The sequence below is a fragment of the Seriola aureovittata genome, chromosome 5, assembly GCF_021018895.1.
Source record: "Seriola aureovittata isolate HTS-2021-v1 ecotype China chromosome 5, ASM2101889v1, whole genome shotgun sequence".
Classification (NCBI taxonomy): domain Eukaryota; kingdom Metazoa; phylum Chordata; class Actinopteri; order Carangiformes; family Carangidae; genus Seriola; species Seriola aureovittata.
In genome coordinates, this window is record NC_079368.1 from 29,652,356 (window position 1) to 29,667,355 (window position 15,000).

Sequence of the window (15,000 nt, forward strand, 5' to 3'; positions counted from 1 at the left end):
GGTAAACGATATAAACTCCTTTAGTTAAACACAAAAAATGGGAATGTTTTATTTTGAAGAAATAAAAACCAATAAAAATGTCAATCAGTCAAGTTTCACTGAGGTCATGTGACTGTAAAACATGAGAGGCACAGACTGCGGCTAAGTCTGAAGACGCTCTGAGTCGACGCCACCTGCACTGATGTTTCACAATAAAAGCCCTCCAGCAACTCAAATGGCAAAATCCCTCCGTTTCCAGATAGGCTTTTATTGTGGAACATCTACAGGAAGTCTTGGATTTCAGGGTTAGCAGATTAACATTTATAAAAAACCATGAAAGTAAATGAGAGAAAATTAAAACCAAATGTTTTTATGCTCAGTTTTAGATTCAGTGATCTGTTTAAGATGTCGTTCACTACAGTGACCTCTCTCTCTCTCTCTCTCGCTCTCTCTGTCTCTGTGGATGTCTCTCGCCCCTGCAGAGACACCTCTCTCAGGAGGAGTTCTTCAGTGTTTTCGGGATGTCCATCGAGGAGTTCGACGGCCTGTCGCTCTGGAAGAGGAACGACCTGAAGAGGAAGGTCTGTCTCTTCTGATGTCGCTGGGACTCCACTTCCCACAATCCCCTGCTTCTCTCGGATCGCTGGCAGGATCCTGAAACCCTGGACTCTGGACAAAATGTCATAATCAGCAGCACGAATACCACCACCACCACCACCATCATCATCATCACCGCCACAGCGGCAGCAGCTCGCTGTGGGACGGTGTGTCGAAGTCACAGGTTCGATGTCGACTCAGTGAAGGTTTGATGCTGCACATGTTAAATCATCTGTTTCAGTCTCTGGACGTCTGTTTAAGTTCATTAACAACAAAACTACTGAGCACAAATGATCATCGTGAGGATTTTAGAGCGGGAGCGACGGATCTGGACGCAGGAGAGAAATCAACGTTTGGCTTTTAATCTTAAAAATGACATCATCATAGTTTTGAAGGTTTGTCTCCCTCGTATACAAACTACAGAGGAAAATAATTAGCTTTGACTGTAGAACGCAGGTTGTTAAAACCACGTTCTCAGACTGTTGGACTTAAAGGAGCTATTTGTAAGTTCTGCTTTTGCTACATAGCTAGCGTTAGCATTAGCAGCTGTTTACTCATCAGTCTAGAAGAAACGCTGTGAGTTCAGCAACAAACTTCTGTCTCCAGAGGTGGAAACAAACACCAATGTTAACTCTTGCCTCTATCACATCTTTTCTTCTACTGAAGTTAGCATGCTAACCAGCTAGCCCCGACTTGTTTCGCCACTTTCCAATAGAGTTCTGCAGGAATGATCGTATCTTAGCACTTCCTGTTCCCTCGTCCTGGCTTTTCGAACAGGTTTTTGTTTAGATAACAATAATTTACACTTCCATATAACATTTTGTTGTCACTTTGTCACCTTGCAGCTAATCCTTGTGAAATAAGACTAGCAGCCGAAAAGGCAGATTTTACCTTCTCTGTTTTCCCACAGCATGAAATGGGCAACAAAGATTTACAGTAAAGAACAATAATGTAAATCTGTGGCGCTGCATGGAGCGAGGACTCTAGCTCACATAGAGTGCTGCAGGAGCCCAGAAACTAGTTAGCATTTTAGCACTTCCTGTTCCCAGAGGTTTCATGATTTATTCTATGACATAATGCATCATGCATGTTGTACACTGGGCTCAACTCGGCTGGCTAGACATGATTAGCAAGCTAGCTACTATGTCAACAATGCTAACAGGCTGACCTACAGTCGCCAGTTGGCTAGCAGTTTGGCTCGCCTAAGTCATTAGCTCGCTAATACAACTCCTACTTTTAATGACTTATTCAGAGTGAATAATGCAGATTTAAAAACGTGTCAGTAACATAAACTGTTTTATGTCACACTGTTTATTTTCTGTAATAATCCAAAAGATAATGTAAAAATCTCATTGGCTTTTGAGGGAAGCAGAGTGATGCTAACATGTGGGCTAGCTTACAAAAATCAGAGGACGTATTACAACCTTTTGTGTTATAAACACAACGATGGCTGAAGCTCTTGAAACTTCCAAACAGCTCCTTTAAAAGTTATTGGATTTCTGCTGTGACACTTCCTGGTGTGACTGGACACAGTGTGAATCCTCTCAACAGATTTCAAACTGAGTGGCATGAAATGAGGATTTTGGACATGAAGGGTCAGGGTTTAGTTGAGGAGCGTCACAGTAAGTTCGTAGGACAGGAAGAGGAAGTAGGAGGCCGGTATGTTCCAGTGATCAGCAGCTGTTTGGTTGTAGTGGTGGTGTTCTGGATTACAGAAGGTTATATATTAATCTCACTACTTTAAAAGATCAGATTAAAGGTCACACACACACACACACACACAGCGTCTGCGGGCTCAGACCAACGCGTCGAGCCGCCTGCAGCTACAGGCCGAGGTGTTCCCGCTCTTTGAGGTTTTCATCAGACCGGATTCATTCAAACTGAACAACTGAAGTCAGGGTTTTATTATTGAGCTTCCAGCTGCAGTCGGGCATTAAAACAACATTCCTGCTGACTCTGAGGGAATACACCTGTCAGCGAGCTTTAAAGAAAAACAAAACAAAAAAAAAAGCATTGTTCCTATTGGCTTAGCCAGCTATGATGTCATAGTGACAGCATTTCTTTCCCAGCACTGAAAAGAAAAACCAGGAGACAGTTTGATCGCAGCCACTCAGTCTGATGTTGAGCATCACATCCAGCAGCTAGCAGCTAATTCCCACTGAAATAAAGAGGATCAGGTCAAATGTGAAAAAAATATCGAAAAATAGAAAAATTCTGACATTTAATCTCAGAATTCAGATTTTAAAGTGATTGGTTTCTTTTTAAAAATGGCCTCAATCGTCTTCCGTACCTGCCAGCGATGAAAGCTACCACAGCTGAATCCATCCATCAGATGAGGTTATTAATTCAACCTTCAGCTTTACTTTACAACTTCAGGCTTTAATGGCGACGTCTTTTCAAAATAAAATGCTTTGGAGGAAAGACCTCGAACCCTGAACGTCCCAGGACAAAAAGGACGTCTTCCAGTGGAGCTGTGGGAGTTGAAATATGGGAGTTGATGACGTGATGCTGTTGCACAGAATCTCTTAAAACGTTTCCGTAGTTGAGGAAAAAAATTAAGTGGAAGAGATTTTACTGTTTCCATGGAGACCGATGATTTGCTGCCATTAGCACTTGTGATTCCTGTTTATCACTTGTGGGAAGCAGCTAACGTTAAAGAAGTGCGTCACTATCTCGTCCTCAAATTGTTTTGACGGGAACTTCACCAGGTGAACTTTGGTCTCTAAGGTCTTTTGTGCAACATTTTAAGGGATTTCTTAAGTATATTAAAACTAAGATAAGGAGAAAGTTTTAAACACTTAAGTGAACATTTTAAGGAGAAGACTTAAGGGTGTTTTGTGCATTGACCTGCACCAAACGATTCATGAGCAGGTCTCACCTGAACAGCTGACAGGTGAGACTCAATCACATGAGGCTGTCCACAGACTTTCAAAATAAGATGTCAGACCGTTTCAAACCTGTTGTTGATTTTCTCCTCCGCTCCTTCTGGCTGTGATGAAACTGTCTCCTCCTTGTTTTTTCTTCCTAGTTCAGCAAAAGCCACTGCCCTGTTTTATCTAAGTACACCGCACACACACACACACACACACACACACACACACACACACACACACACTCCTGAGGGATTCTTGCTGTGTAGAAGAACAATAATAACCTTCAAACCGGAGCTCAGAGACACGTCGACTGAACCCCGTCTCTGGTTTGTCCACTCGGCAGGTTGTAGACATTTAGCGTCGGCTAGTGTTGCTTAGTGACCAAATGATGTGCAGCTATTTTTTAACCTACATAGAGAAGTGGCATGTTTGTTATTAAAATCTGAAATGTAAAAATCATCCATCAGTACGTGAATGTTGAAAAGAAAATGATCTATTTTCACCATCGAAAAGACGAAAAGAGACAAAATGGACAAACTCTCCTGGACTTCTCTGAGGTTTCTGAAACTGAAGAATGATGGGAAATCACTGGACACGTATCACCTGGACACCGGAGTTCAGCACCTGTAGTTATATATCTATGAAGTATTAATGTCCACCAGCATCATATCTGATCTCCATAAACGTGGAGAGGTTAAATCTAAACCTGCACTGCAATAGAACTAACGAATAGTCGACTTGTTTAACACGTGTAAGTCATTGAAAGCAGCACAGGTGTTGGTTCATCACTGAACCTCAGGTAAAGGTGCGATGTGGAGGATTTAATGTGTCAATAAATCAAAGTCGGATGGATACAGATCAATCAGTGTAATGACTGTAAACCAATGAGACAACTTTCGTCTGAATTTGGTTCAGATTAGAGTCTTGCAGAAAAGAAGGTCGGCCATGTTTTCACCTGCAGAAGCCTGATGTTTCGCCTTCGTCGGTCACGTTTCAGCTTCAGCTGAATTATTGAAGAGTGACTTTAAATGTTAACGGGTGTGTTTGTTATCTGATGAAGTCTGATTGAATCCTCGCTCAGCCACAGTGAGCGTCAGGTGACAGTCAGGTGACAGTCAGGTAAAACCTCACAGTTCAATCTTCAGCTAGTTCATACATCAAAAACAAGTCGAGCTGAAACGATCTTTTCTCATGTAAAACATCAAAACTTTAAAAGCTCCAGCTTCTTAAATTTGAAGATTTGCTGCTTTTCCTTTTAATTATTGTGATAATTTAAATGATTGATTAATTTGAAGTTTGGGCTGTTGACAAAACAAGAACTGTGAAGGTGTCACTTTTGGTTTTTGGTAAAGTTTACAAACCAATAATAAAAATAATCGTCAGTCTCCACCTCCACCAGCTGATGACTATTTAATCTAATAATATCTAATAATATATAATCTAATGATATAAAATTTACTAATTTATACTTTTATTTTTAATACGTTAAGTGCATCTATGGAAGCCCTGAGAGGCAAATGAATTTTTTGTTTGTTTGTGCAATACTCATTTCAGCCACAAGAGGCTGTCATTTTTTTTGTTTGTTTTTTTTTGTTTTTTGGGGCTTTTTTTGTTTTATTTTGTAAAACTGATTCATGTTTTTTCCGGCTGATTTTTATTTGATTTTATTTTCATTTTAAAATTTTAAAAAATTTTAATTTTTTTAATTTCCATTTAATTTTCTTTAGTTTTCTTATTTTTCATTTTCTTATTTATTTATTTTTAAACAATATGAGTATTAGAAAAACAAAGACAGAAAAAATGAATGAATAAATTAACGTCTCCATATTTCCCTGTTTATTCTTATATACTAGTTCTTCCACTGAACTGCAGCGTTTTAAATCAGCGGCTGACGGTCTGTTCTCATGTGTTTACAGTCATTATGTTGTTTTTGTATTAAGGTGAATTATTGAAGGTCAAACGAGACTCTGCACCTTTGAATCAGCAGCTCAGACCTGTGCCAGGTGTGAACGCAGCTCTCTAGAGTCTGTCAGACATGAATTCACTCTCACTGTAAAATCACCGCCGTCACGTCCCGCGTCACGCACCGCCACGTCTGCCTCGCCACCTCGCGCTTCCTGTGTCCGTGGACGGACGAGACTGAAGAAACAGAAGTGTGTGAAGATGTTGTCAGGCGGAGTGAGCGAGCATCAGTCACTTTACGTTGAGATGATTTACTTTCTTCTTTCTGTTGATTTTCTGAGGAATGATTCTGATGATACTGAGAGGATTTCAGCTTTGTTCTGATTGGTTGTGTTTTAGTGAGAGACAGGAAGTGGGTTGCTGTGACTAACACCATGAAGACACAAAGATTGTTCCATGTTTTGTTTTTTTTTTCTTTTTGTACATTTTGAGGTGTTTTATTGTTTTTATTGAATTATTTTAAGACGCGGGGCGACTTCGTGGAGCCGTGTCGCTGTCGACGCTTCTGATAGGCTGATGCAACTGCCGTATGCATGATGTCATGATGATGATGTCATATTTTTATTTAACCTTTATTGAAACAGATTCATGTAAGGACACAGTTGCGGGGTCCTGGCTCAGAGGCGCGGCGGGTAGTACTCTGGATTTGGACTGTGAGGTCAGACTGAGGTCAAAGGTCAGACTGAGGTCAGACTGGTTGACAGTGACTCGCCTGTCTGAAGCCGCCCTGCTGCTGTACATACAGAACCACTGAATGACAATATGATTATTGTTGTTGTTGTTTTCATATCTGGATGCAGGTGATGTAACAGATGAATGGTGATGTGAATGATTAACCATGAGTTATAATAAAGAGCATTTCTATTCGCTTTGAGCAAACTGTGTTCAACTTCCTCCTCCACTCATGATGAACCACAGAAAGCTCCAGGTTTTATTTCATTCTGACAGTTTCACTCACAGACTGAATCTCATTCACTAAGAGGAGGCGGAGCCAGGGTTCTCTGGAGCGTTTGTGATTGGTCGGCCCAGCTGTGACGAGGTAAGAAGCTCTACGAACGTTCTCCAGCCATGACAGCCATGCTAGCAGCTCTGTGATGCTAACTCCGTCTGTTACACTTCATTTACAGAGCAGATCATGTTCCTGTTAAGATAATGAGCAAATGTTCATTAACGTATTTATTTGGAAAGTCACTAACATGTTGACACTGAACGTATCAGGAAATCCTCCTGTAGTGACTCCAGCTTCTGGTTCTGTTCTGACTCTGATCCTGGTTCAGGTTTAACGCACATTAACGTTTATTTACATTGAACCAAAACCACCGTCTCTCCCCGACCTGAACCAAGATGCTTCTGCTGTCTAAACCACAGACGGAGCTCTTTATATTTTACAGTTTTGATCCAAACGTGCAGCTTAACGTCTCATCGAACCTCCTTCACCGACCTTTCATTCTTCTTCTTAAACTCACACACTGTCTGTTTTCTGCTGGATTTGTTCTTCAGTGAAAGCAGAACCAACACACACTCCAGAGTCTCACGTGGTTACTGCGTTTTCTTCTCTTCTACAGTTCTATGATATTATATTATTTAAATTACAATAATATTTTTGTCATGTGTAATATTTTTTAAAATAAGTTTTGTTATTTTACAAAGCATTATGGTCTTTTAAAATGAATGACATCTTTCTGTCTGCGGGGGTTTGGAGCAGCTTCCAGGTTATAAAACTGAAACTTCAATAAAACCTGGAAACACTGAGGCAATATATTCAGTGAGCATGTTGTCTTTGCCTCGCTCTCCCTCCCTCCCTCCCTCCCTCCCTTCATACATAATGAGTGTGCCGGTCCGCCCTCCCTCCTCCCCCATCAGAGGCGGGACTCGACTCCCTCACACACAGTTCAGTGAGGAGAGAGAGAGCGGCAGGACGAGTCGGTCTGTGGTTCGATGGTTCGGACTCTTCAGCAGAGAAATGAGACTGAGGATCGGCAGCGACTGAAGAGACATGGACAAACAGAAAGGTACCGACTTCATCACACACCTGTTCACCTCCGACTGTAGGACAGACAGAGAGCTTTCACTGTCGCCGTCCAGATGTTTCACATGAGAGAAAAAGACTTTTACATTTAATATAAATCTGTGTCTGGGACAATGATCTTATCTGGGACACATTCACATGAAGACGATCTGTGAGTTCACCAAGTTTTATATTTTAGATGTGAAACCGTAGAAACACAAATGTCACCTTTGACCTTTTATAAGAGCTGATGTGAGTTTACTGATCTATGTGTGAGTTGTGGTAATTACGCGTTTTACTGTAGCATTTATAAGCGGCGTACAGACGAAGTTATAATCAGATATAAAGACATTTAAGTGTTTATTAAAGCTGCATATTTACGTTCATCATGTGTTCGTACAGAAGCCTCCACAGAGTCAGAGCTGCTGACGAACACAGTGATAAACACTGAGATCTGATTACAGCTGCTTTACAGTCTGTTAGAAACCAGTTAGCAGACTGGTTATTTACACGTCCCAGTCCAGTCCCAGTCCAGTCTCAGTCCAGTCTCAGTCCAGTCTCAGTCCAGTCCCAGTCCAGTCTCAGTCTCTGAGGGATTTAAAGCATCATCATCTGCGTTATCAATAATTCTACACATAATAATAAGAGAGGGAGTGAAAAATAGAATAAAGATTGTTCACAAGTCACTAATCTCCAGTCCGAGTGTCAAGTCACTGTAGCTGCGTCCCGATCGGCAGGAAGTGGGCGACGAACTTCCTGTTGCGTCGCAGAAGCGCGGCTCTTGGTTTTAACAGTTGATCCATCAGCTGATGATCTGAGCTGAAACACAATACTGACATTTTACAGTGTGATCCTCAGACTCTCTGTCGGTGTTTGCTGACAGTTACATCACAGCGACCACGGCGTCCAATTCTCTTCCTGGACAACGAAGGCTCCAACAGGTGGATCCTTCATGGTCCCACATATCCCAGGATTCATTGCTCTCCAGTAATGAAAGCAAATAACACCAACTGTTAAAACCAAGAGACGCAAAACAAAAAGTGTTACTGAAAAAAAGTGTTGTCCGGGTTGCTAGGCGACAGGAGCCATGTTTTGGACGCAATGGTAAGTCCTCCGTAGACCAGAGCGTCTCATTCAGCTCGGCCTTCGCGTCTACGAACTGCCACACCTTCGAGGACCGAGTCTTTCCCTGAGCTGAGACACAACGTCAAACCTGTTGATGTCATGAATTCCTACAAAATATATTCATTCGTTCATCAGATGAAAACAGGTCAGAGAGGAAAGTGCAGTCAGCGCCTCCTGCAGGCAGCAGCGTTCATCACAGCCTCGGTAACCGTCGACTACGTCCTGATGGTTCACAGTCGTCAGGTGGAGGAAAGGTCATGGGGTCATTAGGGTTCAAACTCTGACTAATTTAGATGAGACGAGAGCTGGATATTTCTGTTGAGAGGTCTCACTCTGATGTAAAATGTTGAACTGACATATGGAGTCAAACTTCTGTCATCATCAGTTACACCCAGTGACCCGTCCGTCTGCTTTATCACAACGATGGTATGTTAACTACAGCTACACAACAATCGGAAACACCCGTCTGTCCTGCTCCTCCTCCTCCTCCTCCTCCTCATCATCATCATCATCACTTCCTCCTCCTGCTGCTCTCAGGAGACGGAGCTAATAGACTGTTTACATTCAGTAGATCTGAGTGTGTGTGTGTGTGTGTGTGTGTGTGTGTGTGTGTGTGTGTGTGTGTGTGTGTGTGTGTGTGTGTGTGTGTGTGTGTGTGTCTCCAGACCGACAATTTCAGCATTTTTCTCTCATTACAGCTCTGACTAACGGCTGCAGTTAGTTTGAGTGTCCGTGCACCGAATTAAATCTGAGATTTTTTTATTTCATTTTCAGTTTGAAAAAAACTGATGAAATAAACCAATTAGATATAAATGATTAATTTGTTAATAAAGTTTTTTTTGTCTGTCACAAGTGGATGAGTTTCCAAACAGCTGTGTCCTGGCCGAGGAAAGTTTTCACTACTGTTTCTGCTCCATGTCTGTAGATGAAATTTAAGATGTTTTAATACGTTTTAAAGCCTCTTTAAGATCCGTTCAGCTGCACAGCTTCATTCAGAATCCTCCTGTTTTTAAGTTTCCGTCCAGTGACAGTTGTCTGTACGTCCATGACACACTGCGAACAGGAAGTGGTCGTACTGAACTCAGCTCATTCATTCTTTCATTTGAACAAATAGAAGCCAAAGGATCGAGTTTGATTCCACAGGAGACGAGTAACGATTCATGCAGAATGTGAACGTAGGAGCTAACGTCTACCCCAAAATGTTTATACGTATACAAGCTCAGAATTTGGCCTTTTTTAACATTTAAAATACAGATGTTTTCTAATCCAGCTGTTGAAGAGTGAAGATGATCACAAACAGCAGCTCAGTATATAAACGTTTCTGCTGTCCTATATTTACCAACCAGATGATGAAAGAGAAAGCTGCTCCACACCCTGAACACACACACACACACACACACACACACACACACACACACACACACACACACACACACACACACACACACACACACACACACGGTATGGTGGAATCCCATCTTTCAGCTAATTTGAGGGTTTGGTTTTTATGGTAAAGCATCTTATACATCACTAAAATACACACACACACACACACACACACACACACACACACACACACACACACACAAAGGTTTTTAACTTCAGTCTGTTACAGGATGTTTTTTTCTTTCTTTCAAAGCAGCTTTTACTGAAAGAAAAGAGAGAAACGTAAACGATGAGAAGTTTTTTATTACAAACACATTTCTTTTTCCCGCCTGTCCTGACGTCTTTTGGTCTCATCAGTTCAGCTTCAGTGCAGACGTGTGTGTTCTGTGAATCCACAGTGAAATAACAGCGACTCAGGTTGTTTGTTTACCTGTTTATTTGAACTGACAATTAACTGAAGCAATTAAAATCACTTTATAAGACATGAGCACAGATTCATGTCTGAGTCTAGTTACTGAAAGATGAATAAGGAGGATGTGTGTCCAGGTTTTATAGTAGTTGTGTAGTTTTTGATTGATTTGTTGTTGCTACCAGAATGAGATCATTGTGTAATTGTGTGTGTGTGTGTGTGTGTGTGTGTGTGTGTGTGTGAGTGTGTGTGTGTTCTGCAGCATCAAAGCCGGAGACAGGAAGTGAAGTTGATGCTCAGATAAGCATCGTTCAGTAACACAAACTGCGTGTGTCTGTGTGACCCGTGTCTCCTGGTCTCTGCAGCACAGTGTTGTTGTTGTGTTGTTGTTGACGTGTTGTGGGTGTGCGAGGTATGTGCGGCTCCGCGTTTAAAAACAGCAGCCGGCCGATAAGCAGAGCCGTAGGATCCTTAAAATCAGCAGCGAGGAGTTAATCAGAAACATTTAACCTCCGTCTCCCACTCGCTCTGTCCGGGTGAATGAGCTGCAGCACAATCAGCGACTGTTTCCACTGTGTTGGCGCTGCATCGCTCACGTCTCCCCCTCCCTCAGGCTGTTCAGAGATCAGCTCAGTCACACTTCATTCATTCAGTCCAGCTCGGTCCCAACAGCAGCTTCACGTCAATCCTCATTTTTCATATAAGAAAAGTCTCTGTTATGATTCACAGAAACTAAAACGCAAACAGCTGATACGAGGTTGTTCCAGAAGTCTCTCAGAAGGTTCTAGTGGTCACCGGTCAAGGGTTCTTGAACTGGTCCTCGTTGTGCATTAGGAGGTTTTGGCGGTTATATAGCAGAAGTCTTTTGGGACGTTCTAGTGCTCAGAAATGTGACTTTTCTTAAGGAGGTTCCAGTCATCCTTAAAGTGGTGATATAAGAGGTTCTAGGGGTGGTTTAGGTGGTTCTGGTGGTCAGAAATATTGGTGTTTTGGGAGATTCTTGTAGTGCCTGAAGTGTTTTTGTAGTCATGTAGGAAGTTCTAGTGTTTGCTGAAGATGTTCTAGTGAGGGGAGTCTCCTGAGGAAGTTCTAGTCGTCCTTAAAAGATGTTTTATTGGTGAAGTAGGAGGATCTAGGGGTGGTTTAGGTGGTTCTAGTGGTCAGACGGAGGTTCTAAAGTTCCTTTTGGTGGCTGTAGAGATCCTTTACATGGTTCTAGTGGTCATTAAGGAGGTTCTCATCACTGAGGACGTTCTAGTGATCATTAATAGGGTTGTTTTAGGTGGTTTTAGTTGTCTGGAGGAGGTTCTTGTCGTCCTTAAAGTCATTGTAGTAGTCATATTAGAGTGTTAGCTTCCTCCTGGTGGTTCTAGTGATCCAGGGTGATAGCGGTCATTTAGTATGTCCTAGTTAAGGAGGTTCAAAGTGTCTTTTAGACGGCTGTAGTTTTGAAGGTTCTGGTGGTCCATGGTCAATGTCCTGTGGGTGGTTCTGGACGCGGTCCTAAGGAAGTTTGCCAGTTTCCTTTTGGTTGTTTTAGAAATCACGAAGAGCTTCTCTTCATCCTTTAGGATACTGAATGGGTCTAGAGATTGTCCAGGATGTGCTCACTGAAAAGGTTCTACTGCTCCTAGAGGTGGTTCTATTCTATCTCATTTATTCAGCTCTACGGGTCCTGTAGGTGGTTCTTATGGTCAGTGCTGCGACGGTTCTAGAAGTTGTTTCGGTTAAAGGAGGAGGTTGCAGAACTTTTTTAAACAGATCAAATCAATGAAAAATTCCCTGTTTGTGGAGAATTTTCCGTCAGTGTTTGTTCAGTATCATTTTTACTTCCTGATTCCCAATTTTGTGCAGGGACCTTGAGTTTTTAAGTGACGTAACAACACACACACACACACACACACACACACACACACACACACACACACACACACACATGCTGAGTCTTTATTCTGTGTTAAACATTAGCAGCATCCAGCAGCTTATCAGTGTGTGTCCTGTCACATCAGTTAACATGTCAGGGTCAGAACGTCTGGGAAACTTTACCTGAACAGGTACAGAGCGTCATTATTCACTCATTAACAGACGAATTCACCTGAACTGTTTAAATTAACAGCTGCTTTTACAACAAACGTCACATGAAGTTTTCTGTTGCTTAAATCTAGTTTTTGGTTTTTCATTTAATTGAATGTCTTTTAATTTGTTGAGAAAGGAGAAAAAGTTTTCCCATTCACTTCAACGCAGAGTTTAATCACAGCAGCATCTAGTGGTCATTATCGGAGCTGCACCTGAACGCACCTCAGTTTTGACCACAACACTTGAACTAATTGATATAAATGGTAATACTTCATTTAAAGTCACAATTTTTCATTAAAAGTGTTTCAATACAGAGACTAATGATGGACAGACACTAAATCTGAGTTATTGTTTGTGATCAATCATTTATTGCATAAATAAGGACGTAACAACACAAACTAATATATATGAAGAGCTCCGTCCACAGGAACGAAGGAGTTACTAAATAAGAAGAAGAAGAAGAAGAACAGCAAAATAGTTAAATAAATAATAATGATTACAAAACATGAACAGACAAATAAAACAAATAAATCAGAGTTTTTAAACTTTTCTGATGCTTTTGATTTTACCTATTTGTTTCCACATAAAAAAATACAAATACTATAAAAGCTCGACAGACACATGCACCTTTATATATTAACTATATATTAAATATATACTTTCACGTGAATTAAAAACAGAAGCCTGAGCAGGAAATGTGACTGAGGTCAGTAAATAATGATGAATAAAATTATTTATATGCTTTTTAAAAAATGAGCAAAGATCACTTTTTAATGTGTTGAGTGTTTATACAGATGATTCTGTGTAAAATAATATTGAAGACGAACATTATTAATTTGTAGTTTAGTTTAATCTCTTTCTTTCTGCATCGTAGCTGCTATGATTCTTTTTGTTTATAGTTTTTTTTTTTTAGATAAATTAAATTTACACACAAAATACAACAAACACTAAAGTTAAAAGGTTCAGTCTGTCACCATGACAACGTCACAACCTCCAAGATACAGTCACAAAACTTTACAGGTGTAGGTGAGATCGAGACAGTTGATGTCTCTGGTTTTATTCGCAGGAAAAGTGAGAATAATATTTTCCAGGAGTTAAAGATTAAAGACGAGATGAGACAGAAATAAAGACAGTTTGTCTGTGTGTGTGTGTGTGTGTGTGTGTGTGTGTGTGTGTGTGTGTGTGTGATACTGTAATCAAACATGAGTCCTGGCTCTGATCCACTGTCAACAGATGACTCAGTGTTACAGAGATCAGATAAAGTCTGATGCTCATTCTTCCCCTGGAGTTTCCTCTGAGACTCTGAGCTGCTGCAGGAACAACTCAGATACTTTCACTTCATTCTCTCATTTCACACAAAATAAAATACAAACATAACAACAGTAATGGGTGATAAACTTCAGAAACTGCCGTTACAAATATTATTTCAGCCACAAAACACCTCGATCCTAAAACCTAAAACCCTAAAGAGAAAAACTAACTGATCGGAAACATCTGTCCCATCGAAAACATCTGTCCCATCAGTCCCATCGGAAACATCTGTCCCATCAGTCCCATCGAAAACATCTGTCCCATCAGTCCCATCGAAAACATCTGTCCCATCAGTCCCATCGGAAACATCTGTCCCATCAGTCCCATCGGAAACATCTGTCCCATCAGTCCCATCGGAAACATCTGTCCCATCAGTCCCATCAGTCCCATCGGAAACATCTGTCCCATCTGTCCCATCAGTCCCATCGGAAACATCTGTCCCATCTGTCCCATCAGTCCCATCGGAAACATCTGTCCCATCGAAAACATCTGTTCCATCAGTCCCATCGGAAACATCTGTCCCATCTGTCCCATCAGTCCCATCGGAAACATCTGTCCCATCAGTCCCATCGAAAACATCTGTCCCATCAGTCCCATCGGAAACATCTGTCCCATCTGTCCCATCAGTCCCATCGAAAACATCTGTCCCATCAGTCCCATCGGAAACATCTGTCCCATCAGTCCCATCGGAAACATCTGTCCCATCAGTCCCATCAGTCCCATCGGAAACATCTGTCCCATCTGTCCCATCAGTCCCATCGGAAACATCTGTCCCATCTGTCCATCAGTCCCATCAGTCCATCGGAAACATCTGTCCCATCGAAAACATCTGTCCATCAGTCCCATCGGAAACATCTGTCCCATCAGTCCCATCGAAAACATCTGTCCCATCAGTCCCATCGAAAACATCTGTCCCATCAGTCCCATCGGAAACATCTGTCCATCTGTCCCATCAGTCCCATCGAAAACATCTGTCCCATCAGTCCATCGGAAACATCTGTCCATCGAAAACATCTGTCCCATCAGTCCCATCGGAAACATCTGTCCCATCAGTCCCATCGGAAACATCTGTCCCATCAGTCCCATCGGAAACATCTGTCCCATCAGTCCCATCGAAAACATCTGTCCCATCAGTCCCATCGAAAACATCTGTCCCATCGAAAACATCTGTCCATCAGTCCCATCGGAAACATCTGTCCCATCTGTCCCATCAGTCCCATCGGAAACATCTGTCCCATCAGTCCCATCGGAAACATCTGTCCCATCAGTCCCAT

The 15,000-nt window shown here is 41.7% G+C and overlaps 2 protein-coding genes across 2 annotated transcripts in view; both read left to right on the forward strand.

Annotated features, from left to right (window-relative positions):
* Nucleotides 1-6,280, forward strand: part of LOC130169559 (dematin-like) — a 29,895-nt gene extending 23,615 nt beyond the window's left edge. The window contains exon 16 of the mRNA XM_056376412.1: nt 462-6,280. Within this exon, the coding sequence (XP_056232387.1) occupies nt 462-575 (114 nt within the window). The 3' untranslated portion in view covers nt 576-6,280. The remainder of the gene's footprint in view (nt 1-461) is intronic.
* Nucleotides 6,281-7,293: 1,013 nt separating this feature from the next.
* si:dkey-220o5.5 (actin filament-associated protein 1-like 2) overlaps nt 7,294-15,000 on the forward strand; it is a 19,585-nt gene continuing 11,878 nt past the window's right edge. The window contains exon 1 of the mRNA XM_056375285.1: nt 7,294-7,423. Coding sequence (XP_056231260.1) covers nt 7,408-7,423 — 16 coding nt within the window. The 5' untranslated portion in view covers nt 7,294-7,407. The remainder of the gene's footprint in view (nt 7,424-15,000) is intronic.